General features: G+C 45.5%; 4 protein-coding genes across 8 annotated transcripts; 2 read left to right on the top strand and 2 right to left on the bottom strand.

Annotated features, from left to right (window-relative positions):
• The first annotated feature begins 22 nt into the window (after positions 1-22).
• LOC310964506 (carboxypeptidase O-like) lies at positions 23-2842 on the top strand. Its single transcript, XM_083937653.1, has 6 exons — positions 23-101; positions 246-362; positions 708-801; positions 1059-1261; positions 2133-2217; positions 2322-2842. The coding sequence occupies exons 1-6, from the start codon at positions 36-38 to the stop codon at positions 2585-2587; spliced, it is 831 nt and encodes a 276-aa protein (XP_083793779.1). The 5' UTR covers positions 23-35; the 3' UTR covers positions 2588-2842.
• A 191-nt stretch (positions 2843-3033) lies between these two features.
• On the bottom strand, positions 3034-4837 carry nudt15 (nudix (nucleoside diphosphate linked moiety X)-type motif 15). Its single transcript, XM_083938296.1, has 3 exons — positions 4599-4837; positions 3434-3630; positions 3034-3334 (listed from the first exon to the last, which is right to left on the bottom strand). The coding sequence occupies exons 1-3, from the start codon at positions 4745-4747 to the stop codon at positions 3207-3209; spliced, it is 474 nt and encodes a 157-aa protein (XP_083794422.1). The 5' UTR covers positions 4748-4837; the 3' UTR covers positions 3034-3206.
• A 1714-nt stretch (positions 4838-6551) lies between these two features.
• Positions 6552-12058, top strand: trim25l (tripartite motif containing 25, like). Of its 2 annotated transcripts, none has more exons than XM_083938114.1 (16): positions 6552-7303; positions 7755-7850; positions 7986-8219; positions 8441-8600; positions 8690-8722; positions 8822-8860; positions 9298-9342; positions 9439-9492; positions 9572-9619; positions 9728-9790; positions 9986-10231; positions 10352-10462; positions 10686-10721; positions 10846-10914; positions 11013-11078; positions 11480-12058. In XM_083938114.1, the coding sequence occupies exons 1-16, from the start codon at positions 6674-6676 to the stop codon at positions 12052-12054; spliced, it is 2505 nt and encodes an 834-aa protein (XP_083794240.1). In that variant the 5' UTR covers positions 6552-6673; the 3' UTR covers positions 12055-12058. The 2 variants fall into 2 exon arrangements, with proteins under 2 accessions (XP_083794240.1, XP_083794239.1); XM_083938113.1 differs by having other exon boundaries at positions 9725-9790.
• Positions 12059-14220: 2162 nt separating this feature from the next.
• On the bottom strand, positions 14221-27692 carry trak2 (trafficking protein, kinesin binding 2; the record flags this gene model as incomplete). Of its 4 annotated transcripts, XM_083938109.1 has the most annotated exons (17): positions 27600-27692; positions 24842-25019; positions 23636-23821; positions 20688-20747; positions 19467-19543; positions 19255-19371; positions 18814-19035; positions 18612-18690; positions 18386-18516; positions 17337-17411; positions 17003-17140; positions 16824-16903; positions 16368-16508; positions 15972-16270; positions 15377-15886; positions 15115-15214; positions 14221-15001 (listed from the first exon to the last, which is right to left on the bottom strand). In XM_083938109.1, the coding sequence occupies exons 2-17, from the start codon at positions 24894-24896 to the stop codon at positions 14221-14223; spliced, it is 3051 nt and encodes a 1016-aa protein (XP_083794235.1). In that variant the 5' UTR covers positions 24897-25019; positions 27600-27692. The 4 variants fall into 4 exon arrangements, with proteins under 4 accessions (XP_083794235.1, XP_083794236.1, XP_083794237.1 ...); XM_083938110.1 differs by lacking the exon at positions 20688-20747; XM_083938111.1 differs by lacking the exons at positions 23636-23821; positions 24842-25019; positions 27600-27692 and adding an exon at positions 23056-23189.
• Positions 27693-27766: the final 74 nt, after the last annotated feature.

The raw sequence follows: 27766 nt of genomic DNA, 5'->3' as shown, positions 1-27766 counted from the left end.
GCCAAAACACTGGAGAGAAAAAGAAAGCCATCTGGATGGACTGCGGTATACATGCCAGGGAATGGATCGCCCCGGCCTTCTGTCAGTACTTTGTCAGACAGGTAAGAGACACATGGTCATTTGAATTCAACTAATGAATTAACTAACTAAGACTATGATGGTTTGAGTTTTCAAACAGGGTCATATCCTCCATATCACTCAGCACATCAATCTGACCCCTCATATGATCCTTATTTTCAAATCAGATCCTGCAAGCACACAAAACAGACCCCAAAATGCAAGAAATGATGAAGAACATGGACTTCTATGTCACGCCGGTGCTCAACATGGACGGCTACATCTTCTCTTGGAAGGACAACACAGTCAGTGCTCGGGATGGGTTTTCATCCAATTCATTCTCTAGGGTTTCTGAGTTGTGCCTCGAGCTCTCAAGCCACAGATGAGCAGGATATGAGTGAATTATACGTTATTAAAGCCACGGCAGTTCAGTCCCAACGAGCTCCAATTCAATCAGGGAATAAATTGTTTTTTGATGCTTAACATGACCCAAGTACAACATCATCTCATTTTAAAAATAAGATGAACGGAAGAATGATAACAAACAGGCAGAAAAGAAGTATGTAGTTGTACAAGTGCTCATTTTATTTCTTACTAAATGGATAGAACGTCCAGAAACAGCTGATTTAACGGAGCATTTTGATCCGTAGACTCGACTGTGGCGGAAGAACAGAAAACCGGGACCTCCAGGCTGCGACTCTTACGGCATCGATCTCAATCGCAACTTTGACGCCAACTGGGGCAGTAAGTCTCTATGCAGTTCTCCATCTCCTTATTTACACAGCCCGTTGCTTCGGTGTCTAGTAGGGCACTCCGAGAACACAGACCTCCGCCAAGGCAATGTCCTTTTTTGCAATGTTAGCGAAAGTCATATCTAATTTGTGTATCTGCGCCGTTAGAGTCTGTATTGCATTTGAACGCATCTTAGCATTGACTTGGAAGAAGTGATGTCACTACAACATTGGATTAAGATAACCCCATGTCTTTGACTGCTTTCACAGCCGTCGGAGTATCGTTTAACTGCTACTCGAACATCTACTGCGGGAGCCGACCTGTGTCCGAGCCCGAGGCACAGGCCGTAACATATTTTGTAGGGAGCCGGAAGGACGAGTTCCTGTGTTTCCTCACCATCCACTCCTACGGCCAGCTGCTCCTGGTTCCCTATGGACACCCCAACTTCACCGCCCCCAACTACCAGGAGCTGGTATTTACATGTGCAGACACAGTGATGCATGTTTTACACATTTCCGAGAATGAACATGCAAACACAGTAATTCACATGTCACGTAAATCAGGATTTTAAAAAAGCGTATGTGCATCTTTATGGCCTGATTATCACTGCATGCTTCTGCATTAATAAAGAGAATAGTCATAGCATATTGTCATAGAAACTGAGCTTATGCAGATCACAATAACCCACAGAAAAAGAGACAGAGTGTAACAATCACTAAGGTACTCACGTTAGTATTAATATAGTTCAAGTAGTAGTTTTGGATGTAATATTATTTGTTGGATATACAGTGCATTTGAACGGTATAGCAAAATGCATTAGGACATCGCACAGTGTATATAAACCACACACACACACACACGAGTGTATGACAGATTAAGACAGAGGGTGAATACAGGTATACTCAAACAGCGAGTATTAGAAAAATCATGTTCTTGTAGAAACCCAAAATACAATTGAACCTGAAAATAAGCACAATATAGGAGCTTTGAAAGACAAAGTGCACATTAAACTGTAGTTCTGCTGTAAACAACCCTGGGTAACAGCACTTGTTCACTCCACATAGCTCCATCAGACATATCCCACTGTTCTGGCTGGGTGCAGAAGCATTTAACACTCCCCCACCACAGTGGATATCAAACATATCACCACAAGTATGCACTCGCATTCTCACGCGTCTGTGACAGTTTTCATTTTCTGCTCATTTTGCCAGATTATTCTGTCAGCAGCCACAGCACCAAGAAATGTGAAAGAAGCATCGATTTCTGTTATTAATACTGATGAAGGTGCAGAAAAGTTAAATCTACATTTCCTGTATGACAAAAGCTAATGGCTGGTTCCACAGATGGAGGTGGGTTTGGGCGCGGCAGACGCCATCAGGAGCGTCCACGGGATGAACTACACTGTAGGAACCTCACCAGATGTATTGTGTAAGTCTGCACTTAACTGCTGGCCACAGATTTATCACTTTTTAGACGTAGCAGCAGCGTGGCTACGGGGCTGACACGGTCAAATGCGTACCTGTGTTCCACAGACCCAAACTCTGGTTCATCCAGAGACTGGGCCCGGATGCAGGGTATCCCCTTCTCCTTCACGTTTGAGCTGAGAGATAAGGGGCAATACGGCTTCGAGCTTCCCGAGGATCAGATCCAGCCGGCCTGTGAGGAGGCCTACAGTGGAGCGCTGCACATCATCACCTACGCACACGACAAGACCTTTAACGGTGCCGTGGCAACCGCTGCTGCAACCATGTGGACCATTCTGTTGACAGTGGGTGTCACCAGCACCACCCTGATATGAGGAGGGAAAAAAGGCACGAGGGAAACTGACAAAAGCTTTATTGCTTTCAGTTCCAGTCCTCTTACGAATGTGGCACTAATATGTAGTTTAGGCTCTAAGTTCCACTTCTTAATGTGGCGTGAGCGTGATTTCTATCATTGATAGTTTGGAAATGTATCTGATGATAAATTATAATGCACCCTTTGTTCAAACTATTATATGACTGTTGTGAAGTGATCTGAAATGTCTTACATACATGTCATATCGCAGACAATGGTTGAGGCATTAGAATATTCCCATGTCCATTTTTATATTATTGATAATTAAATAACATTATCTGGGGCCAAAGAGAAATAAACTACAGAGAATAAATTCTTGTTGTGTTGGTGTGTTTGAAAAATCTGTGAAGCCCATTCGACCATCCATCGAAAATTGCATTTTATTTGTTGAATCACTTTGTTGTGTGTCGTGATTTCCTCCTAATACATTTCTAATGAGTGCTTAATATTGTCAAAAATAACAGTATGTAACAGAAAAGATGATGTTTGAGAAAAAGGGCATGTACGCCAGCATGAAGTTGAGCTTTTGAGAGGTTTATCCTGTGGGGAAGAATAAAAGCGTCCTAATGTAAAGTGGAGTTTCAGAGCTGAGTTCCAGTGCGTATTACTGTGTTCCCGAACGGCTGGAAGCCTTGTTGTCTCAGACCAGCTAGCGGTAAGAAGAGCTGCTCCTCCGGGGGAAACTGGTCCCAGCGTGTCCATGTCCAACCTGGGAGGGATAGATCCACATGTCATCAACTGCCCGGGTGGGTGGGAATAACGATTTTCCATTTCCAATGTGTGAAAAACCGAATTTGACTTCACATACTCTCGTTTTTCTCTGGCTCCAGGTTCACCGGCTCTCCTGACTGCTTCCTGTCCAGCTCTCCCTGCATGATGATGGTGACGTAGTGGTACCGCTCCTCCACTCGGATGGAGTTCACCACTGACGCAAAGAAGACGTTCACCAAGCGCACGCCTGCTTCCTCCAACACCTCTCTGTGAGCACAGTCCTCCCACGTCTCTCTTTCGGTAACATAGAAATGAGTGTCACATCCACTGGAAGTCATCATACACATGTCAGATAACATGTAACAGTACATTGGGGAAGTCAAGAAGAAGAAGAAATACTTTTATTTATCCGCAAGGGAAGTTAAATTTTTTCACTCTGTTATTATTCAGGTTACACACACACAGGCCCGAAGTACACACACATGCACAAACAGGACCTATATACATGCAATTAATGGAGAGATGTCAGAGCGAGGGGGCTGCCGAAGGTTCAGCGCCCCGACCAGTTTGGAGTTCGGTGCCTTGCTCAACAGCACCTCGGCAGTGCCCAGGAGATGAAATGAACACAGGGACTCGAACCGGCGACCCAGCCGAGTCACCGCCCCACTAAGTTTATTGCCTCCATAACAATGGAAATGACATTTACATGCCCACATACTCCTCAAGTAGCTGGAAGGTTACTCTGTCTTTATATATTATAGCACCTTTCAACAACAAGGTATTTAAAAGTGCTTTATATGAAACATTAACAGCATTGGGAAGAAAAACATTAAATGACAATTAGATGTAAAAGAATTCAGATCAAATAATTAGAAAAGATAAAAACAACAACATCAAAATAATAGAAGTTACAGTGCAGTATAAGTTATAAACAAATTGTCTTGTTTAAGAAGAAGCAGCATCTCAAAATGATTACTAAATACCTCACACTAAACTGCATTTAAAATATGGCAAATTAGTATTTGATGACACTTATTTGGCAGGCACTTGTAACAATGCACATTCAGAGCATGTCTTAATATTTGCTGAACACTTTGTGAGAATTCGGCTTGATAAACTTGCTCATATATATATATATTATTCCATTGTAATGTGTGTTTTGCATCAGAAGAAATGCTGAGTTAACAGGAATGAGGGCCAGTGTCTGGAGGACCTTGCGTCACGCACAGACGCGGTCGGATTTGTGAATGGGAGTCACCTACCCGAACTCCAAGTGGCCACCGGGGAGCTGGTACGTCCCTTTGCCCATCGCGCTCCTTCGTTTCCCCAGGAGAACGCAGCCTGGGTGTGCTGGGTCCGTCACCAGCACCCCGACCCCAACTCCTGGACGTTTCACCGTTTTCTCTGACATCTGGTCAAACTTTAAAGACGCTCATTAATGAAAGAAAGTTAGCAAAACAAGCGTGACTCTACAGCTCTGCGCTGCTGAGTAGCTAGCTGTTCAAGCTAGGTGCAAGAGGTTTCCCGTCTGTGAACTTCCGTGTTCGCCTTAAACATCGTTTGGGTAGACTCGGCCCTCCAGTTGACTTACCTTCGGTGCATTAAAGTCTTATTTGGTACTGCTATATAGGTTGGCAACAATGTTATGCTATGCTAGGTTTAAGTAGCCGATATACCACATAATTCTGTCTAAATTATTGTATTTAGTGTCTCATTTTTGATTGGTTGGGATGTAGGAACTCTCTTGACAGTTGAATACTCTTTGGCCACAGGGTGCTTCAGCAGGCATGGAAGATAGACTGTAAAAACAATAATGATTATGTATATATATATATACAACTATATAATTATATATAATATATAATTTTCTTGCACTAATGACACTTCCTAGCACGTGTGGAGACACACACAGGTCAGGGTTAGCAGTTTTACTGTCCTTCTGTTCACACCAAAAGGCAGTTGAGGGGCAGTATGCATCTATGGAATAGGGATGGATCAGCAGTCTCAAATAATAAAACTATGATCCTGATAGTTATATATATATACACACACACACACATAAATATATATTTATTATTATTATTATTATTATTATTATTTTACAGTCTGTAGTTTTAGTGTTTACAGTCTGATTGTTCTACAGTCTATGGTCTGATTTTTAAACTGAAGCTATTAAACATAGGTGTAACACTGCCACCTAGTGAAAAGTTATGCTTAGTGTATATTTTAGTTATCACCCTATAGCAGGGGTGTCAAACTGATCCAGTAAAGGGCTGTGTGGCTGCAGGTTTTCATTCCAACCAATCAAAAACACACCTGGTCCAACAAATCAACTGTGTGAAGACAGTTCAGGTGATTGCGTAAGTCGAGTCAGGTGTGTTCTTGCTTGGTTGGTATGCAAACCCGCAGCCACACGGCCCTTTACTGGATCACTTTGACACCCATGCCCTATAGGGACCATTATGATAGGTATATGGAAATGGTCAGATGTAATCACTGCTTCTAGCCCACTTAGCTTTGATATATACAGGGCTTTGTTATGTTAAATTATATTCCTCATCACTATTTTTTTTTTGAATAGTCCTTCAAATAGGATTTTATTCACATTAAAGGGCTAAACCAAACTTATCTGGACACAATTTGAACCCAACACATTTCAATTGTCCAATTGTTCAATTCCATAATTTAACTAAAAAGAAAATAAATCAGAGAGCAAAATCTGCAGCTCTGACAGCCACACGCTGTTCCTCCCATGTAAATGATATTCCTACAGTTACTCCCCACAGCAGCTGTGTCCAAAGAGATAAGACGAGCTAATATTTCACAAAGCAAAGATTAAGTGTTAAGAAGTTATTCAGATTTTCACTGCATACATTTGTCACATTAAGTACATTTATAGACATAGGGTTCTTCTGTACTTTACTTAGGGTTTTATGGAAATGCTGGATTTTACTTGTAGTTATAGAGTAGAGTATTTTGACATTGTGGTATTGTTGTGTTGACTAAAGTAAAAGATCTGAATACACCGCTTTAGTGAAATGATAAAATAATCAGTTCATTCACACCTTTACTCTCTTGGCATTCAGCAGTTTTCCACCGACACCCGTTTTCCCCGCTCGACCTGCCTGGTGGCTCTGGCCCCGCCCAAGCTCACCTCTCCCTGCTCTCACCTGAGAGACATCAGCTCCCTCCCATCAGTCCAGGCAAGACTTCTTTCTCTACAGGTCTGCATCTTTCTCTTCCACTGTTCTGATTGCTGTTTGGATTATCGCTGAGTCACCATCTCTCTGTTTTCAGTTCTCTGTTTCTTCTGTCCATTGTGTCCCACGGTGTCAGCATGAGTGCTAATCTGTGGACAGATGAGCAATTTAACTGCCCTGTGTGTCTGGATCTCCCAAATGATCCAGTCACCATCCCCTGTGGGCACAGCTACTGCATGGCCTGCATCAAGGACTACTGGAGCAAGGATGACCCCAAGGGGGTCTACAGCTGCCCACAATGCCGCCAGACCTTCTGCCCCAAGCCCTCCCTGTCCAGGAACACCATGCTGGCCGAGGCTGTAGAGCAGCTTCGTAAAGGGGCCCGCAAAGCTGACGTGCGTGAATCTATGCGAAGCGCCCGTGCGGCTGCCCCCTCCTCATCCAGATCCAAAAGGAAGCTCTCCTCCTCAGCTGTGGCGTGCGACATGTGCAAAGGAGAACAGCGAGCGGCGGTCAAGAGCTGCCTGGTGTGTATGAGCTCATTCTGCGATGCCCATCTGAAGCCCCACCAGACCAAGAAGTCCCTGAAGCAGCATGAGCTGATCGCACCCACGAGCAATCTGGCTGAGAAGATCTGCACCGAGCACAAGTACCTGCAGGAGTTCTTCTGTCGCCAGTGTAAAATATTCGTCTGCTGGCTGTGCACCAGCAACATGCACAAAGGCCACGAGTGTGTGTCCACCAAGGCTGAGCGCTTGGAGAAACAGGTAAGAATGGATGCTGCACTGGCCCGAGGCACCAGATGAGAAGCTGCAAAAATGATGGCCCTCTACCAGTTTATTGTTATGTGATCCAATATCGAAATAATGCGTTTGGTTTGTGTGAAGTCCTTGGTAAGAGGTGTAAAGCTGAACACACTTGAAAAGTGAGCAGCTGTTTCTAGAACAGGTGACAATCAATACTGTGTATGTACCGTATATTACCCTGCTAACTGTCCTGGGTGTGTGTGGGTGTGTGTGTGTGTGTGTGTGTGTGTGTGTATGAGGGTGTCGTCCTCTCTCCTTTTGTGTCTGACTGTGTCTCCAGCCAGGCTGAGGACATTCCTAACTACATTCCTGCCCATTCATAACGCTCCACCCTCATTATGTTGTCTCCTCACGCTTGTGTGACATAGATGGGGATTGTGTTGATGTCGTGTCCTTATGCTCTCTGTCTCAGAAAGTTATGTCCGAGCTGCAGACGGAGAATCAGCAGAGGCTGAAAGACAGAGAGCAGGAGCTGAAGGACATGAAGAAGATGATGGAGGTGATGAAGGTGGGTTGGTTGCACTAACTCCCCCAAAATGAAAACTACATTTCCCATAAACCCTGCGATAGTTATTTCAGATAGGGGTCATGTGGGCATTATTTTGACCTGCTGAGACATGATTCCCTTACTGTCTCTCGCCAGCACTCTGCAGACAGGGTACATGACGACACGGAGCAGGTGCTGTCGGAGCTGCAGCGCTCGGTGGAGCGTCTGCAGGAGCTGCTGGAGGAGGTGCTGGATCAGGCCGGTCTGGAGAAGATGGGCCAGGCTCAGGAGGTCGTTGACAGTCTGGAGGCTGAAATCAAGGAGCTGAAGAAGAGGGAGAAAGAGATGAAGGGCCTGGCGCGCTGTGAGGACCACATTTTCTACCTGGAGGTATGCTGGACCAAGGACAAAGCCATATGAAATTAAACGGAATGATACAAAGAGATGGGAAATTATACGATACGACGCGATACGATACGTTGCGATACGATACGTTGCGATACGTTACAATACGATACTAAACTAAACTAAATGATATGATACACTCGATTATCTCTTATGGACTGCTGTAGCTATAGTCTATAATAACTAACCACCATATTTTCCTTTAGACGTTCGAGTCCATGTGCAGTCCCCTGGAGTGCGGGGACCTGCCCACTGTGGTGGTCAATCCAGAAGCTACCTTTGAGCCCGCACGAGATGCCGTCCTAGATCTCAGAGACCGAGTCGAGGACCTGTGCAACCAGGAGCTGGGCAGGATCACCAAACAAGGTCTGTCACAAGAGTCTTAGTATCTTGTTTCGTCCTACCTTTGTCTCCATCTATGTCTCATCTTCACCTTATCGTCTGTTCTCTTCTAGTCAATGACACAACTCTGTTCACCTTGGGAGACTGTAAGTTCAAAAACCTTTTCTTTTCAACATGAATCTTAGAAAAACGGGAGTTGTGTTGAGTCTTCTTGCTTAACAATGACTTCCCTTTGTCTCATCCAGCCAACCGGAACGCAGGGCTGAAAGGAGGGATTTTTAAATGTGAGTTCGGATTTTGTTTTTTAATAAATATACTAAAAGTCCTGCATTGTGCTCATTTTCAGGTTCATGCTCTTATTGTTTTATTGTTCATATTTTTGGAACATATTAACATGCTTTAATGTTCACACAATACATTATTATTGTCATTGGGGCCAGGGAATGACTGTAATAACACTGAGGCTGAAATTTCTACCTATATATAGTATAGTTGTGACATCATAACCTTGTTTAATGCACTGTTTCTGAATATGTACTGTGTGCATTTCTCTACGGGTTGAACATTTTGATACTTTCACAGTGTTTATATACAGTCTTGACCTGATTAATAATAAAGAAATAAATGGAAAAATTACTTTTTCCAATATGGAACCTTTAGAGGACAAATGAAAGTCATCGTTTCAAAAAACTAATTCCGTATTTCCCCTTTTTTCCTATAGTGTTTTCTGGCCTGGGTTCTCGCAACACAAACACCCGTTCCCCAGGTCTGTCCAGTGTCTTTAACTCTACATTTCATCCATCATCACTTCCCTTTATCATCTCCTATACTGGTTTTAATGTATACACGATTTCTGTCACAGCTGCTACACCCACTATCTCAGTGGGAGCGCGGAGTACAGACAGACGCGGACCTGGTAATCTACACTGTCATGTGACAATATCAAAAGTAACACAATATGCAGTCCATGCTAAACATGACATTCCATCATTTAGGTATAGGCGTCAAAAGTCAAGACGTGAGGAGTAGAGACACGCCACGAGGTGAGGCTTTGTGTGTGTGCTGTTTAGAAAACCCCCTTAAGTCACTGCCATGGCTGGAGCAGTAAAATGTGTGTGCGTGTTTTAAAATATGCTTCTTCCTTGTAGCAGACCGGGGAAACACAAGCTCACCCCGAGTCCGGGAAAGACAGAGGAGAGAGGAAAGAGAAACAGGTATGTTCACTCTGTTAGCGTGACTTCCCTATCTGATGATAATGCGACTTTCCACTGCAAGAATGTTGGTGTAAATGCCAGCTCCTCATTTTCTAAAAGTGAAGAAGAAATGTTCTTTAACTTCTTCCACAGTTTCTGGATAGTTAATGAAGTGATTTAGTAAGCTGAACCCAAACTTTCTCTAACTCCAAACAGTGAGGGAGACCAACCCCAGACCCAGCACAAGGCCCAGCCCCACTCCTAGCCCCACTCCCAGCCGCAGAGAGTCTCAGTCTCTGTGGAGCAGGTCCAGTCAGAGCCAGGCTGCCCCCGCTGTGGCCCCGGCCCCGACCCCTACTCCCACTCCCACTCCAATCCCAGCCACCCAAGCTCCAGCTCCAGCTCCAGCTCCAGCTCCAGCTCCAGCTCCAGCACCAACTCCAGCACCAGCATCATCTGGAGGTACAATACCATCCTTTTGACAAAAAAACCCTCCATCCTCCATATTGTCACCAATTGCTGCCACCAACAATAAAAAGCTCATGCGACACCTCTTTTGTTTTCCATCTCTGCCTGGTTCAGGGTCAGGTTTCAGTCGGATGGCGTCGATCAGCAGCCTCTTCCGCTCCCATCGGCGCGGCACCACCCCAGCTACCCCTGCCACTAACGCACCATCACCAGGAGGAAACCCATGTAAGATCCGATCCGACTCCCATACTCTCCTCTCTGATCCAATATCATCAGTACAAGCAGCAAAGTAGTGAAAGGCACAGATACCAGTAGACTATATTTTGTAAATCTGTATATTTCAAAGTGATCGGTTTACCCCAGAAAATGTCTCTATCTCAGCATAGTTACGTAGCATGTTGATGTTGTTTCAACGTGTCTAAGTGTGTGACTTGTGTCCACTCATCAGGGGGGATGGCTGCTGTGCCGGAAACACCAATAGAAAGTAAGATTTACTTTATATATGTCAAATTCATGTTATTCTTTTGGCTCCTTCCAATCCTATCACTTCAACACGAACCAGTGTTTGTTAATAGGAATGTGTCTGACATTATTTTGTCATTGGACAGTCAACCCTGGCCTCTTTTTGGACTTGCCCACCCCCGGCCCGATGAATCACGCTCCTGCTTTCCCTGCATGTGAGTTAATGTAACTTTGTCTTCACGGCATTTCCATTCTGAGGCAAGAAGCGTAAATGAAAAGTGCAAATAATCGACACATTGTTCCGTTTTTTTAGTGAGAGAAATCAACCTTGACAGTATCCAGGCCCCAGAGCCGAGGAGCAGAGAGGAGTTCCTGCAGTGTGAGTCTCAATGTTTACCCAGAGTATTACTTTTTAGATGTTACTGTTGCATTACTGAGCACTGAAAAACACTGCGACGGGATAAAAAACTAAACAAAAACACAGAAATATCATTTTTTTTACAACATCAGATGTTTAAAGCAATGCGACAGTCGGAGGAGCCACAATGCATTTTAGGGCAGTTGGTGGATTGGCAGAGTATGTCTAGTAGGCTGAAAATGATTGATGATACTCAATTTTACATCATACTTAGTATAAATAATGTTGGTATGCAATTTCAAACACGATCCATGTAAAAGAGGTTCATAAGCGGACTTTTATTTTGGACAAACCAGGTCAAACATGAACTTTAATTCATTATTTTCCAGAATATGTGAATAATTGTCCATTAAACCCTCCAGACGCCGTGACCTTGACCCTTGACCCCGGCACGGCCCACCGTCGGCTGGCTCTCTCCGAGGGCAACACTAAAGCCACCCTGCAGGGGGCGGCGCAGCCCTATCCCGACACACCCCAGCGCTTTGACGGCTGGACCCAGGTGATGTGCGCGGGCCCGCTGTACGCCCAGCGCTGTTACTGGGAGGTGGAATGGAGAGGCCGGGGCTCCTCTATGGGCGTAGCCTACGGGGCGCTGAACAGGAAGGGCTCAGACGCCCGGTCGGGGCTCGGTTACAACGCCCGGTCCTGGACCCTGGAGCTGTCGGACACCTGCTGCTCAGCCATGCACGACAACGAGAAGAAGGACATCCCGGTCACCTACTCCCCCCGCCTGGGCCTCTACCTGGACCTGTCCATGGGGACGCTGGCCTTCTACAGCGTGGCAGAGAGCATGACGCACCTCCACACGTTCCACGCCAACTTCACCCAGCCGCTGTACGCTGCCTTCGGGGTGGGCAGCGGAGTCGGGGTGGGTCTGGACTTCGCCCTCGGCCAGTTCAGCTCCAGCTCTGACAGCATCAAGATCTGTCCCATGTGAGGGGGATGCAGGCTGGGTGTTTCTACCATGTGACTTCAGAGTTGCTTGGAAGTGCTGAACAAAATCTCAGTACACAATGACTGAATCTAATGTTTGGGTGCACCTGATCTTTTTTTTTCATATTTTAAATGCACTTACTGTAAGAAAGAACAAAAAGCAAACATTGCATCATTTGCAGGCCTGCAGGACTTTCAAATTTCAAGTATGCGTAATAATACACCAGTGGGTAAGTCAGTGGCTTTGTTTCCATTGCTTTATTTTGAAAAAAAAAGAGGCAACTGAATAATAGCCATGAGTAGTTTACAGAGGATCATGATCTGAGAGGGGAGACGTGAGGAAGTGACTGGACATTTCATATTTAAGCCAAAGAAAGACACAAAACATGAACCTTCTGCTTTACAAATCTAAATCTAAAGACAAACAGTTCAGATGTCCCTTCTTTCCTCCTCTCTGTACTCCTACAATCATTAAACTGAAACTTCATTTGTTAAATATGTTAGAGTTAATTAGCACAAAATGAAAAATATCACTTTTGGCTTCATTTGGATTCCCTTCTGTGGGTCTCACACATATGGAAAGCGACTGCTACATAAATTAAAAATCTGGAGTCGAAATGTTAGCTGACATCATCGCAACAGGCACACGTTATGCTAAATGTTCTCGTTAAGTATGCTTCGGATAGTGGCGTCACGAAAACAAAAGGTTAAATAAGAGTAAAAGTGCAGTAGCTGAGGGGGAGGGGCTGGTTGGATCGACGGATAACACCACTGAAGGGTCACAGGAGTCAAGCCCGAAGCTCGACGCTCCCTTGTGTCGACATAATAGAATATAAACAAGTAGTTAGGATGAACTTTCATTTTTCTTTCCTAAGCTAATACTCCCACCTGCTGGCCAGTGTGTGAACCACATATGTTAAACACATTTTAAACACACAAAACAACCACGTTAAATAAACCTTCATGTGATATACAACTGAAAGACGTGTTAATGCTTTTACCTCTAAACAGACTTTTCAAGCTTGAGCTAAGAATGGTGGCTGGAAATGATCAAATTCTTTTAAAAAAAAGGCCCACCGAGGCCGTGGTGAAATCTTTTCAACTGAGCAGTGATCCTCAAATGAACACGATAAACTCCAAATCCCACTTGAGTGCAAATAATATATACAAACATGGCTTAACAGGAACATAAAATCACAAGAGTGCTGGCTTCTTCTTAAGGCCTCATACCATTAAAAACATAGAAAACACACAAGGACCTGAAAGAAGAAGGGCCTGTCGTCCGATATATTTATGGTTCTAACCAGTTCCCCGCCCGTCGTCTGCCGACAGGTGCATGCTGGGGCCTGTAGGCGAGGTTGCCTTTTTTGACGTGTCATGCGGACACTTGCGAGAGGCGGGAAAAAGAAGCGCGGCACGTGGACGTTCACGAGACATCCGTGCAACTACTGTAAAAATCATTATTATATTAATACTGGCATGTTAATGGCATGGTCTGACTACAAGATAAGCCCGGCAGTCTGCGATTAAACCAGGCGGCACTACTCCTCAAGGTATAGAAGCCCGTTGAATCCCTTCTCTTGTGAGATGACACTGTATTGTTACAGGCTAAAGCTTTTCTAAACCCACTACAGAGCAAGCCCTTGGAATAGCAAGGACTGGATGCTCAGTCGTTCTCTCTTTGCCTTTCACTTACTTTTCTTTCCTTCTAATCTCCTTTCCTTTCATACCTTCGTCTCAACGCGTTCTTTTTTTAATCCACATCCGCAAACCTTCGTCCACTTACACGTTACCTTTCCCTCCCTCCTCTACCTGAACATCCAGAGCCTCGCAGGAAAACGACATAACGCAACGATTGACCGAGAAGGTGTGAGCGCCGAATAACCCGGTCAGAGGCGAGCTAAGGCCTCAGTAACTAGCATCATAGCGAACATCTACACACATAGACACTGCGGTATAGCTAAAAACAGTCAGTTTAGTTAAATTGTGCTTTAAAATTATAGTCATAAAAAGGAGGGATTGTTCTGCCCACCGGATCTCTCTCTCTCTCTCTCTCTCTCCAAAAGGCAGAGTGGAGGAGAGATGAGGGGAGGAAAAAGAGGATGGAGGTGTAAATGAGGGGCTCATGTTCTAGAGTGTTTGCCCTCAGGGTCCATCCACTCATCCCTCCTCAGCGTTTGGTTGAACTTGACGGGATGTGGGAGACGGAGGCGAGATGCCGGCGGCGTTCTCTGGGGTTCCCCCAAGGTGGCGGGGCGAGGGCAAGGGAGGTGGGGTGAGGAGGAGGCGTCGGGTGACTGGATGACTTTCCCGCGCGGGCGCCGATCATGGCAGGGAGGCTCTGGTTGCGCCTCAGGCCGTCCAATAGGCTCCCTCCGCCTGCCGACACAAAAGTAGCAGAATCCTGGCGTGGTGCCGAAGCCTCAGACTCTGCACTCTGCAGCACCTTCGTGAACCCCAGCCGCCTTAGCCTCTCCACTAGGCCGAGGTCAGACCTGACTCGGCCTGACTTAGGGGACGAGACGCGGGAATTTTCCTGGGAAGAGCTTGGTAGGTCCGGATGTGGGGCGCGGCCCAGATTCAACCCGTAAACGTCCTGGAGGAAAAGCTCTGCCGGCCGCGAGGCGAGGAAATTGTCAGATGGGTGCTGGTGGGACTCCGGGGGCACCGGGGAGGGAGCAGGTGAGTGCGAGGGGGAGTTAGGGGGTGTGCCTGGGAGGAGACGGAAAAGGGGTTGCCGGGGTGTGGGTTTTGGGGATGGAGGAGGGGTGTCAGTGGAGACTTGTGCAGAAATGCCCCTCTCCAGAACCAGCTTGGCCAGGCCGCTTGCGGGCACGAGGGGGCGTCGAGGCGGAAAGGAGTCACCCAGACTCAGTCTGCAGGGAGTCACGGGGGTACTGGGACCTGTCCTCATGGAGCTTGGTGTGTTGGCCATGAGGGACGACTGAGAACTGAAAAACAAAACATGAAGACAAGGTGAAAATAGAGACAGGCCCTTTGTAGGATATCATTATTCTTTCTCTTAATTCTCTGGTCCTCCTGTCATCTATATAAGAGGACTTACCTTTGGGTGACCTGTGTGATGTCACTGGGGTGCAGGATGGAACAGGTTGTGAAGGTGTAGGTGGAGAAGGTGGAGCTCTGACACTTCCCTGGATTTTGGACTAAACACAGAAAAATAATAATGTAATGAGAAAAACTCTCGTGATGGGAACAATGAGCAGTGATATTCCATTTTATATGGTTTATATGTTTTTATCTAAAAACTCCTCACTGAAATACTGTATATTGCACATTTCTATCTCTATACTTGAAGTTGTATTTACCAGAAGAGGATGTTGTTGATGTGGAGATGCTGATCTGACTCAGTGACTGGACCACTGTAGTACATGCTCCTGGAATGGGCTGAGATGATAGGCTGGTGGTGACGTGTCGGGGCGTGGGGCTCAGATAGAGGTCTGATCTGACCGAGGAGGAGGACGTGCAGGGTGTCCCGGGTGATGTCAGCAAGGTGGGGGAGAGAGGTGAGACGGGGAGAGGTGACACTGAGTGCTTTCTGTCCTTCCTCTCTTCTGGCGTCGATGTGAAACGCACCTTGAAGGTGATCCCGCCTTCCTCCTCTTCCTCGTCCTCCTCTGCCTTACCCCGCTCTGCCGCCCCTTTCTCCTGTGCTCTGTGCTCTTCGTCCTCCTCGTCCTCCTCCATGTCAGATAGGCGATAGACATCGTCCTGAGCCAGCGGGCAGAAGCCTTTGGTCACCACCCCGGGATGGGGGTCCAGGATGGTGGCTAGGTGTGGCTTGGCCAGCTGCTGCCAGTGATGGAGCGTCAGTGAGCCTGACAGAAAAAATGTCAGAGTGTTAACTGGCAACAATTCATATAATTGATTCATTATTTTGGTTAAAATGTCTCGTAACTTTACCTTCCATGGGCTTGACGATCTGTAGCTTCTCGGGCAGGAAGGTCTTGAAAACGCTGGAGCCGAAGGAGAGTTCCGACAGGTTGGAGAAAGAGGAGAGCACGCTGCCCATCGGTGAGCTGCAGCCGCTGCTCTCCGCGTCCCCCTCGGCCCCCGCCAGGGCCTGCAGCTTCTTCTCGCGCTCCGCCTGGAAGAACTGACGCTCGCACAGGAAGTTCTGCCGTCGCAGCGACAGCCGGTGGAGGGCTTTGGTCAGGTCGTTTCCTCCCGGGCAGCCGGGCTTGCCTAGTCGCACCTCCTCCCTGCAAAAAAAAAAAACCTGGCACGTTTATTGGGCTGAAAGGATAAACCGACATCACCCTGAAGGTAGAACGCAAGACGGGAATCTTCGTAACGTACCCTTGTGTGGACGTAAAGGGCTGTGCAGTCATCACCAAAGAGCTCTGTCCTGAGCCGGGGATGGGAGGGGTGGCTGAAGCCGGCCGCGATGCTGAGGCGTTGATGGAGCGGACAGTTTGGAAGACTCGCTTCTGGGACACTCTGCGGGGAGAAGAGGTCAGAGACACAAAGGAAGTTAGCGGAAGCAGCACGCCATGCACACGAGGTGGATTAGAATCTGTCCAAAACACTAGTGATGGAAATAAACGTGGATTATTGGACCCTTAATGCTTGAAGCGGCCCATAAACAGTGTGGATATATGTGAAGGGGTATGAAGAGGACACTAAATTCACCCACCGAGTCTGTGTTGGGAGGTGGGATTTAAATGTAAAGTAGCAGAAAATCGAACCGGTCTCAGCTCTCGGAGGGTTTTAGTCTTGTCACTTGTGTCTAGCTGTGAAGTAAAGCTTTCTGACCTTTGGTCCTGGAAGGTGGTCTCCTCCTCGACGCTCAGCTCTCTCCTCATGGTGCCCTCGATCTCTGCTGCCAGAGAGTCCTGTACAAAAACATCAGATTTGACTGTGTTCTATACCTTTATTTAACTAATAGTGTGTCTCAGTTCTCCCACATTAAACTATGTGAGTGCTTCTCTCACCATGGGGTAGAGGCCGTAGGAAAGGTGCCTTCGCATCCCCATGGAGGGAGAGTTTTTACTGCGAAGTGCTCTGATCTCCTCCTGGGATTCGTGGAGCATCTCTACACACTCCGCATTCCTGTCCGCTAACTCGTCCAGCTGCAGAAGATTCATTGAAACACATGACCACTGTTTAAAATGGGCTACTTCAACTATAAAATGGGTTAGGTGTGAGTTGCTGTAACGTGCTAAAACAATATACAACACTTAAATGTCTTTTTTAGTTTTAGATGTCCGTTTATGCATAAACAGAGAAGTGCTGACAGTGTGAAAGTCAGTGAAAGTGAGATCGTACCTCTGCTGTGAGCTGTCTCTGAGCTTCTTTAGACGCCTGCAGGTGGATCCTCAGCTCCTCTTTCTCCAGAGCCAGCTGTGTGGAAACAGCACGCAGCGAAAGCATTTACACACACGAGGAGGACAAAGGCATTGTTTCAAGTCACAAGTCAATACCACCAAGTACCATGTCAAGTTTCAAGTCAATACCACCAAGTACCATGTCAAGTTGCAAGTCAAGACCACATAAGGTGCTAAGTCAAGTCCAAAGTCAAGACCACCAACTCCCATGTTAAGTCCTAAGTAAAGACCACATCAAGTGCAAAGTCAAGACTACCAAGTCCCAAGTCAAGTTTCAAAGTCAAGACCACCAAGTTACAAGTCAAGTTTCAAGGCAAGACCACCAACTCCCATGTCAAGTCCTAAGTAAAGACCACATCAAGTGCTAAGTCAAGTCCAAAGTCAAGACCACCAAGTTACAAGTCAAGTTCAAAGTCAAGACCACCAAGTCCCAAGTCAAGTTTCAAGTCAAGACCACCAAGTCCCAAGTCAAGTTTCAAGTCAAGACCACCAAGTCCCAAGTCAAGTTCAAAGTCAAGACCACCAAGTCCCAAGTCAAGTTTCAAGTCAAGACCACCAAGTCCCAAGTCAAGTTTCAAGTCAAGACCACCAAGTCCCAAGTCAAGTTTCAAGTCAAGACCACCAAGTCCCAAGTCAAGTTCAAAGTCAAGACCACCAAGTCCCAAGTCAAGTTTCAAGTCAAGACCACCAAGTCCCAAGTCAAGTTTCAAGTCAAGACCACCAAGTCCCAAGTCAAGTTTCAAGTCAAGACCACCAAGTCCCATTTCAAGTTTCAAGTCAAGACCACCAAGTCCCAAGTCAAGTTTCAAGTCAAGACCCAAGTAAAGACCAACAAGAACAACATCAAGTCCTGAGTGGAGACCACCAAGAACCACATCAATTCCCCAGTCAAGATCACCACGTCCCAAGTCAAGACAACCGAGTCCACACTACAATTTTCAGATTTATGACTCGAGTGTGTCTCACGCCTCTGTAGTCCAGTCTCCTCACCTCCTTCACTCTGTGTTGCAGCTCTACTATCTGGGAGAGCAGCTGAGCGATCTCCTCCTGGTGTCTGAGCAGCTCTTCGTTCTTCTGAGACAGTTCATCCGTCAGAGACACCATCTGGCTGTTGGACTCACCTGGAACACACACACACACAGACTCAAGTTAAGATTCAAGTAACGTCAACTTTTGTCTTTTCTTTTCAGTGTAAACGTGTGTGCATCTCACTCACGGAGCTCCTTCACACAGTCGCTCACTAGCTGCTGCTCCTTCTCCTCATAGGTGATGGTGTCGGTCTTCAGTTGACACGCCTGGAGTGGAGACGTTGAGGGGAACCAGTCAGACCTTCCAATATCATATTCAAGAATATTCACATTTCACTCCCTATTGTGTGCGTCTCCACTACAACCTCGTCTTATCCTGTTGTCTCGTACCTCAGACCTCAGTGACAGGTTCTCCTCCTCCAGCTCCTGCAGCTTGCTCTGCAGAGACTCCAGCTGGCCGAGTGCTGCGGCGGCGGAGGAGGTCCCCCCCGGTGGATGAGACTGCCGCAATGGCGTGGACACGCTGGAGTCGGTCTCGCTCTCCTCCGAGGCGCTGGCCACCATCCGCAGTAACTCGTCTTTCTTACCGAGCTCATGCTGCAGCTGGTGCACCTGGCCAGTGGGGTAAGGTTTGAGAGAGTCATTACTGCGTGGGCTGTTCAGGAATCTGTCCATATCCGTGATATAACGTTAATTGACTTTAGTTCTATTTAGACCATCATACTAGGACACACTCACCCCTCTACATGTGTGCCCATTATTTCTAAAGAAATTGGAAGAAAGTCCTTAAAAGCGCCATCGGTTTTGAAATACCTAGCATGTGTAAGCTACCTGGTCCAGAGCCTGTGCTAGCTGCTCCTCCACGGCCTCGTTGCGTTCCTGTAGCAGGTGGTTCCTCTGCAGAAGGGACTGTCCGATCCGAGCTGCCAGCTCCAAGTCTCTGTCCCGCTGTCCAATAAGAGCGCAGAGCACCCGGAGTCAATTGACCAATTAGATGCTGCTTTTAATACAGAACGGAATTGTTTAAATGAGGGGACACTTACCTCAGCCAAAAGGTGTGAGACCACTTCAATGTCATTGTAAGTCTTGGCCATCTGCTCCACGCGATCGCCACTGAGGACTGGCCAGAAAGAACACTTTACTTTGAGGCGACACATACGTCAACACATACACGCACACATGCAGTCTATTACATACGTTGTGGCATGTGCATGCAAACACAAAAGTTAAAAGTCCCATATTATGCTCATTTTCAGGTTCATACTTGTTGGGTTTTTACTAGAACGTGTTCACATGCTTTAATGTTCAAAAACACATTATTTTTCTCATCCTGTCTGTCTGAATATACCTGTATTCTCCCTCTGTCTGAAACGCTCCATTTTAGCGCCTGTCTCTTTAAGACTCCCTCGTGATTTAAGCCCAGACTGCTCTGATTGGTCAGTGTTTCCAGGTCTTACGTATCTGTGCTCTCTGCGTCTTTATACAGTCGTTGCTCCCGGAGAGCAACTTTAACAGCACTGTAGCGGCACTCTCTACCTACATATAGTATAATTGTGACATCACAACCATACAGAAGTCCTGACGGCTTGTTTCTGAGTCCATTACCCAGTTTCTGAATACAGGCTGTGTGCATTTCTCTGTGGAGTGTTTTGATACTTTAACATTATTTATAAAGCACCTTGACCTGCTTTATAATGAAATAAAATACAATAATTCTTACTTTTCACAACATGGAACCTTTAAATGTTAAATTAAAAGAAAAAAGAAAAACACAATATCACTCCACTTTACTTACTACCAAATAAAATGTCTCTGACCACATTACATTACTGTAACCGCACCGTAGCAGCGTGGTTACAATAAGTCACTAATAACTGCTTAAGTACTACTGATGCCATTTAATGAAAAAGCTCACAACATGGGAATGTGGTTGCTAGTGGTCTGGATGTAATGAAGGCACAATAGCACTACACCGACTTAAAGAAACCACACTCTCACACACACACACATTAAACAGTGCTACAGTACTATAAGCTGTCTACGGTGGCAGGCAGCAGACCAATACTAGGCAAATTTCTGTTCTGCTGTCATCTACATGCAAAAAGCAGAGAGGGGCTCCAGATCTGTGGCTCGGGAGTCTGCTCCAGATCCAAACTGAAGTGCAGCTGTCGGAGCCAATGTGGACTGAAGCCCCTCTCTCTCCCACTAGAGCTAAATGAAGAAGCCGCAGAGCAGAATAGGCAGATCGAGAGAGAGGAAGGTACCTTTGGAGAGGCTCTGTGAGCCGGGGTGGGGATAAGAAGAGGGCTCCAAAGCAAGATACGCTAGTGAGAGATAGGAGAGAGAAAAGAAGGGACAGTTCAAAAGCTGAACAAGCAAGTGGCTTGTTTTAAGATGAAAGAAAGGAGGAAAAAGGAAGTGAGAAGCTGAGGTTGAAAGCTGAAGCTTCAATAAATCAACTTGATTTACAGAACATTAGTTTGTTGACGATCTACACATCAATTAGTTCGGTCCACTTTTAAGCACCTGAGTGGGTGTCACCAGCGCAGCACTGCTCCCCCTTCCACCTGTTTAAAGAAAAGTGGCAACGCTAATCATTGAAACATCGCCTTTTACTAAATATCGTTTAAATTGTAGCCCTGCGGGCCTAACAAACTGGGTTTTTTGTGTACACTCAGTAAGCGATGAAAACAATCAACATTTCAGCGGGAATTAAAATGTAACATGCAGCGATGGAAAGCCTCAAGTAAAGCTCAAATGGATGAGAGCCGTCATCCGGTAATCTCAGACCTGCGGTGACCTCTGGATCTGGACGCTCCAACAACCTACGGTTAAAAATAACCTCTGCCCAACAGAGCTATCTTTGTTACACGCGGGAAGACCGATTCTGTGCACACACACAATGCGTCTAATCTCTCATTACTGTACATTTGATGCCAAGAAAACACACATACATGTATATATATATATATATATATATATCATTCTACCTGCTTTGAAGAGTATATCCATGGTCCAGTTTGGTCATGTTCTACCAAACACTGCATTAAAAACTAAAGATTTAACGCCAACGTGCAATCGCACTGCACACACACAAGCATAGTGATACACGAGTGAGTTTACTGGTAGAAGAGAATGAGTGAACTCTGGCCACATTAAACTGCATAACTGCAAAGTCCAATGAGTGACACAATTAGTCCTTTTATTTTCATATTGATTCTTGCACTGCTGGCATACTCACACAGTGCAATGGTCAATGGGTGACTCATTCAGAAACACTCAGGACCTTTTGATTCGTGCTCGCTTGGACCTTTAGCAGTCAACTCTTAACTACACCAGCAGCAGGCACATTTGTTTATTTGAAAGTGTAGTATGGGAAATAGTTGTTCCAAAAGATGTGAAAAGGGGGGCAATGGTTGTGTTTGTGGATCCGTACATTGCACTTGGTGTTGCTGATGGGGTTTTGAGAGGTTGGATCAATGAGATGAGTGCGTCCAAGACTAGAAAGTGTTAGAAAGGGGGCTGATCCTTTAATTCAAAGTCGGTCCATGTGTCACCACTCAGACTCATCGCTTTAATCTGATGCACTTTGCATTAAAGGTCCCTTATTCGGCACATTTTCAGGTTCATGCTCTGATTTTGGACTTCTACTGGAACATGTTTACATGCTTTAATGTTAAAAAAAAACATTATTTTTCTCATACTGTCCATCTGAATATACCTGTATTCACCCTCTGTAAGAAACACTGATTTAGCGCCTGTCTCTTTAAGCCCACAAAGCAAAAAATCTTGCTTTTTACAACACAGGCTCTTTAAAATAGAGTTGGAATTGTGTAAAGTTCCTGCTGTTCAAATACGGTTTTTCACAGTAAGGAAGCGCCTCGTTACTTGAGAAATATTTAGGCTATTTAAACATTATCTGCACTGTCTTAATAAAAACATTTCTCCTGGACAAACAGGGGTCACTCGGGTGCCAGCATGCCGTGCCTGTTCAAGTGCATCAGGCACTATTAATAGGCCGCGTCTGATTTTACACCGCTGAAGTGGAGCGAGCAGGAATATGACACCGAGACTCCCTCACTGTACCCCTTCTCTCACACGTGCACTTAACAAACACATACACGCACCACCTAAACATATATGTATTATACACACACTGCATCTACCATGTGACACTTGACATGTTCAGCGTTCTGTTGTGCTCTTCTGCATGTGTTCAGCTCACGTCTGCTCAGGTGCTTTTAATTAAACTGTTCAATAACGTGTCAAAATGACTCCACTACAGAAAGGAAGTACAGTTTGTTTTGTAAGTTGTGCATGCACGAGAAAAACACAGACAGGAAGTCGCATCTATCCAACTGCTCCCCGCATACCTCGACAAGTTTGAATGTAAACACGCAAGCATTCACTCAGACTTCCTGTTTCAAGGAACGCACACACTCACACTGTTCAGTATACACGCCTTCCCCTTCAGCCTCTCAAGTTCTGCTTGACCTTGCAGACGTGACTGGAGCCGATTCTGCAGTCACACCGGCTCACATGTCCCTCTCTCCGTCTCACACACACACATACACACATACACACATACACACATACACACATACCAAGCTCTGTGCTAACGTCTGAGCTCACCTTCCATAGCGTAGTTATCGTAAACCTCCTCATTGTGGATGTTTAAAAACGGCATTGCAACAACTCTTCTCTCTACCGTCCTGTCTTCATTTTCTATCAATACACCCTCCCCGTCCTCATCACTCTGTCCCGTGACTCTGGCTTTGAACTACACTTAACTTATGCCGGATCACTGGATTCCTCTTGCTCACTGTCTGTGTGTCTCTCTCTCTCTCTCTCCCTCCCTCCCTCCCTTTCTCTCTCTCTCTCTCTCCCACACCCACACACACACTGAGAGCTGTCTGGTACAAGCCGCAAAGACAAACAGACACAATGACAACCCTGTACCAAATAATATCCACTAAATCCCTGTGATTTTAATTGTAGAGGATGTTCGCTGAATAAAACCAACCCCTTGCGTGTCTTATACACAGAGACACACACACGCACGCACACATGCACACACGCACGCACGCACCAACACGCCATCTGCTCACTGATGCTGCCACAGGCTTCACTAATCAAAAGAAAGTAGACAGGGTGACACAGAAAGTGAATGTCCTGCCCTGAGTCAAAGTGAAATCTAAATGCGCACACTTACTCATGTAGCGGAAAGTCTCCTCGGCCAGCATGGGGGAGATGGCACTGTGCTGGCCGGTGCCTTCGTCCGGAGAGCAGCTCGGGGAGACCACCCAGTCCTGGCTGTCTGACAGGTAGACGGAGCTGGAGTCGGCTGAACCAGAGCCCAGCGAGCCATAATGCTTCCTGCTGCTGCCCAGCCCCTCATCTGTGGGTTATAACACAGATAAACTATCATCTACTGACCGCGATCTAATCATTACTGACAAATCAAGCATGTTTATTTCTTTTTATTAAAAGGGCCCATATTGTAAAAAGTAAAATTGCCATGTCTCTTGATTATAAAGCAGGTCATGGTGCTATATAAATGCTGTATCAGTATCAAAACACACACAGCCCATATTCAGAACCTATATATATATACAGGGTGTCCCAAAAAATGTATACACACTTTAGCAACTGATAACTCAATTTATTTATTAATTTATTTATATATATATATATGTGTGTGTGTGTGTGTGTGGGGATACCTAAGCCATTGAACGTGAATGCACGCAAATACCAAGGGAATTGTTTTGTGATGTGTGCGATTCCATTACTTCACGTTCAGTGATCGACTGCTAACAGTTATTAACAGATTGTAGATAGTGCATGATTGCAGTTATCCTCTATAGTTATTCCGTTGGTGATGCATTACATTGACAACCAATCGAGGCTTTACCATGTTGTCATGCATCACAGTGAAAATATAAATGAACGATGAGGGATGCTTTTATTTTGTAAACACGGTGCAGCCCTGGTGAGATGAAGTCAGACTGCAGTGATTGTGCCCTGAGAGTGAGTGTGGACTGATGAAGCATTTCAATACGTCTGTTTGTGTCTGTGTGTGTATGTGTATGTGTATGTGTATGTGTGTGTGTGTGTGTGTGTGTGTGTGTGTGTGTGTGTGTGTGTGTGTGTGTGTGTGTGTGTGTGTGTGTGTGTGTGTGTGTGTGTTTTTTCTTGGCTCAGGCTCTGCAAAAGCCCCCCGATGTCCTTCCACTTGAACAAGTATGTGGTTTACTGGGACAGATGGGGCTAACTATAGCATCAAGCCCAAAGACACGGCATACTGTACTTCAGGGCAGCATGACATTGGCAGGGCAAAATTTTGAAAATGTGCACAAAGCTTACAGTTGCTGTTACATACTGCAGCTTTGGAGTTCTAGAGATTTCCCAAATGCCGTACCTGTCTCGGTGCTCGACTCTTTCTTCTCCACCGCCCGGGGTTTGACTTCAAACATGTCCTGTCGTCGGGGCGGGGGCGGGTCCCCGCTCGCAAAGCTGGACAGAAATTGGGAACCGCTTCCGCTGTGGCCTCACATCCTGTTCCCGCACTGACGAGAGGTGCCCGCGCACACCTTTACCTGAGGATAGAAACGTTAGATGTCAAAGAAGCGAATGGTCCCAGGGACGAAGATGTCACTAAAATCAGTTTAGTGGTGAAAAATGTTCATCACGAATCATTTACTTCATCTTCTTTAGAGTTTGACAGATCTTTACGTGCCACTACAGCCATTTCAAACTACATCAGTCAAGCCTTTAAATCTCAAGAAGCTACAGGACTTTTACTCTCTTCCGTCTCTCTGATGGACACCCAAAAAGGAACTTATTGGGAATTCACAGTGGGAGATTTACACACTAGCACAAAGCAGACCAACTCTTATATATTTTCATTTTCCTATTTGCCACGTAATGTTTTAAGGGAGGGCTAAGGGGTGAGACAGAGTCCTCCCACATCCTGTTGCCTTTCTCTGTAAGGACTGCTCCGGAGACAGGATGCACTCTCTTAATGGGATGAGCTCCCAGTAGAGAATTTGGAAAAAGAAGACCAGCTGTGGACACACGCTTCTATACAGTATGCCACTGTAATTTGCCTTTTTTTTTTGTTGTTGTTCTCTCTATCGGAACATTTTTGTATTTATTCACAGATTTTTTTTCTGTCCCAAATGACCCGCTACTGCTGGGAACATTTAAAACTTGATAACACTTCCTTGAAGATGTGAAAGGCGGATTGACGTCGGTCAAAATTGAAGGAGTAAATGTCATCCTGGGCCCTTAGTATGAGTGAAAAACGCTGGATCGTTGCTCTTTGAATTGACCCACAGATCAATGTAAAATCTGTGCTCCTTCAAATGGATAGAGGCGTGTGCTACTCTGCTGTTGTGTCATATCAACGAAAGGACACCGTGCAGGGTCAGTGCCTGGCCTGTGCAGGCAGAGGAATCTGTGTGGGTGTATCAGTAGACATGCCTGTGGCAACACAGAGCCCTTCCATCCTCTAATTACATAACACTGACTGAAGCTGAAACAGATTGCCCCACAAAGGAGATTAATGCGATGCACTCAATGCTACATCCTAAATGTGCTGTTTGGCATTAGAGATAGAGATCCTGACCCATTAATGACACTGGTATTGGATTTATAGTAAGTCACATTCACAGACGGGCTCAGAGAGACTCTATGCACACAGTATTGCTTTAATAGCTATCAACATCAATATGAACCAGGTAAATAGGCAACATCCATCTCTCAGATGCAAGCTTCTTATTTTCCCTGATTTAACATACAGTGGCTGTTCTTGACCGAGTGCCTGTGAGTCATCTCATGAGTCAGTCACAGCCACGGCAGCTTTGAGTTTGTAATACAGCCTGGTCTTGTCTGGAAAATTTAATAGCAAGAGGTGCACTTCTAGTCTTACTCTTTAACATATTGACACAGTTAAATTAATATACTGAGCTACAAACACAATTTCCTGTGTGAAAAAAAGTGTGAAAATCCAGACCACAATGTGGAAACCACAACCCAATGTTGGTTAATTATTGCACATTATAAAATGTGTAAAATGTAAGCACAGCAGCAAGATAGCGGCCCTGTAAGCATTATACACAGCAGTCTGTCCCAGCTGCTTACATCACCCTTTCACAGACTTCATCTCTAATCATTTCATTCGGCTGATGCTCTTATCCAGAGTGACCTACAACGAGTGCAGCCGTAAAAATGCCTGTATCTGAATGCCACGCTTCCTCCTTGCTTCACTGTTTCCATCTGTGCATTTGCACTCAGCCCATCTTAGATCTGACAGACTGGACAGGGCCAGAGGGCTTTCCTTAAAAATATAGGACACTGGAAGCAGCATGTGACTCTGACTGGATAAGTGCATAACCAGAAACCTCTGACCGGAACATCAGCAGACATTCACTGTTTAATGTAACCATCACCACCAACAACACCATCATCGGGAATCCCCCACTGCTCAAACTGGCTGCTAATATGCACAACTAGCCTCCATATGCACCATCATCTACTGTGAAGAAACTGATTCAAAACTCCGTTTGAAAAAGCGATCATTTAAATATGCTCTACTGCTCAGTAAACGTACAAACAACTAAAACACGACTTTAAACATTTTAATGAATCCACGGGAGCTGCTCTCCAATTCGGCGTGACTTTAACACGCGAGAAAATCATTATTTGAATACATTTTTGGCAATAACAGATATTGTTTTGTGGGCTGTGGGAAAACTACACCAAGGTTGTAGTGTCATCCAGTGCTGCTTTGTGGCTGTTTTACGTGCCGAATTTACCAGAACAACTCAACATGTAAAAGACATTATTAAAATATCACGATTTAAGTATTAGTATTATATTAACTTCATTTTTGAAACGACGCTTCATGTTGAATTAGCTAGCTAACAATTACTGTATACTCCTTAGATGAAAACACGAGCCACTGATTCAGTTAGCAGGGTTAGCTAACAACAAATGTAATATTTAATGTTACCGTTACAATAAACTGAATGTACGATATGTTTATTACGTATTTAGCATTAGTTAGCTAACGTTTCACATGCTCCTTGTGCGGGGAGAGGGTGACAGCTTCACTGTTGCTTGGCGACAGAAACTAACAGAAATTAAATAAGACATTCATTTATCATACAACGTACCTTATGTCAGTGTTATTCCACAACATTTGCTATTCCAGTGTTACATACAAACGGTGTCTTTCAACCCCTTCCCCAATGTCTGAGACAATGGGGCGGAAGAGAGGGAGGGAGATGGCAAACAAGCTTCGGCGTCATCAACGTGCGGCGGCGGTTGGCTCGATGACGTC

The sequence above is a fragment of the Echiichthys vipera genome, assembly GCF_963691815.1.
Source record: "Echiichthys vipera genome assembly, chromosome: 23".
Taxonomy (NCBI): domain Eukaryota; kingdom Metazoa; phylum Chordata; class Actinopteri; order Perciformes; family Trachinidae; genus Echiichthys; species Echiichthys vipera.
Note: the sequence above shows the minus strand (reverse complement) of the source record. Positions and strands in the feature narration are given on the sequence as shown.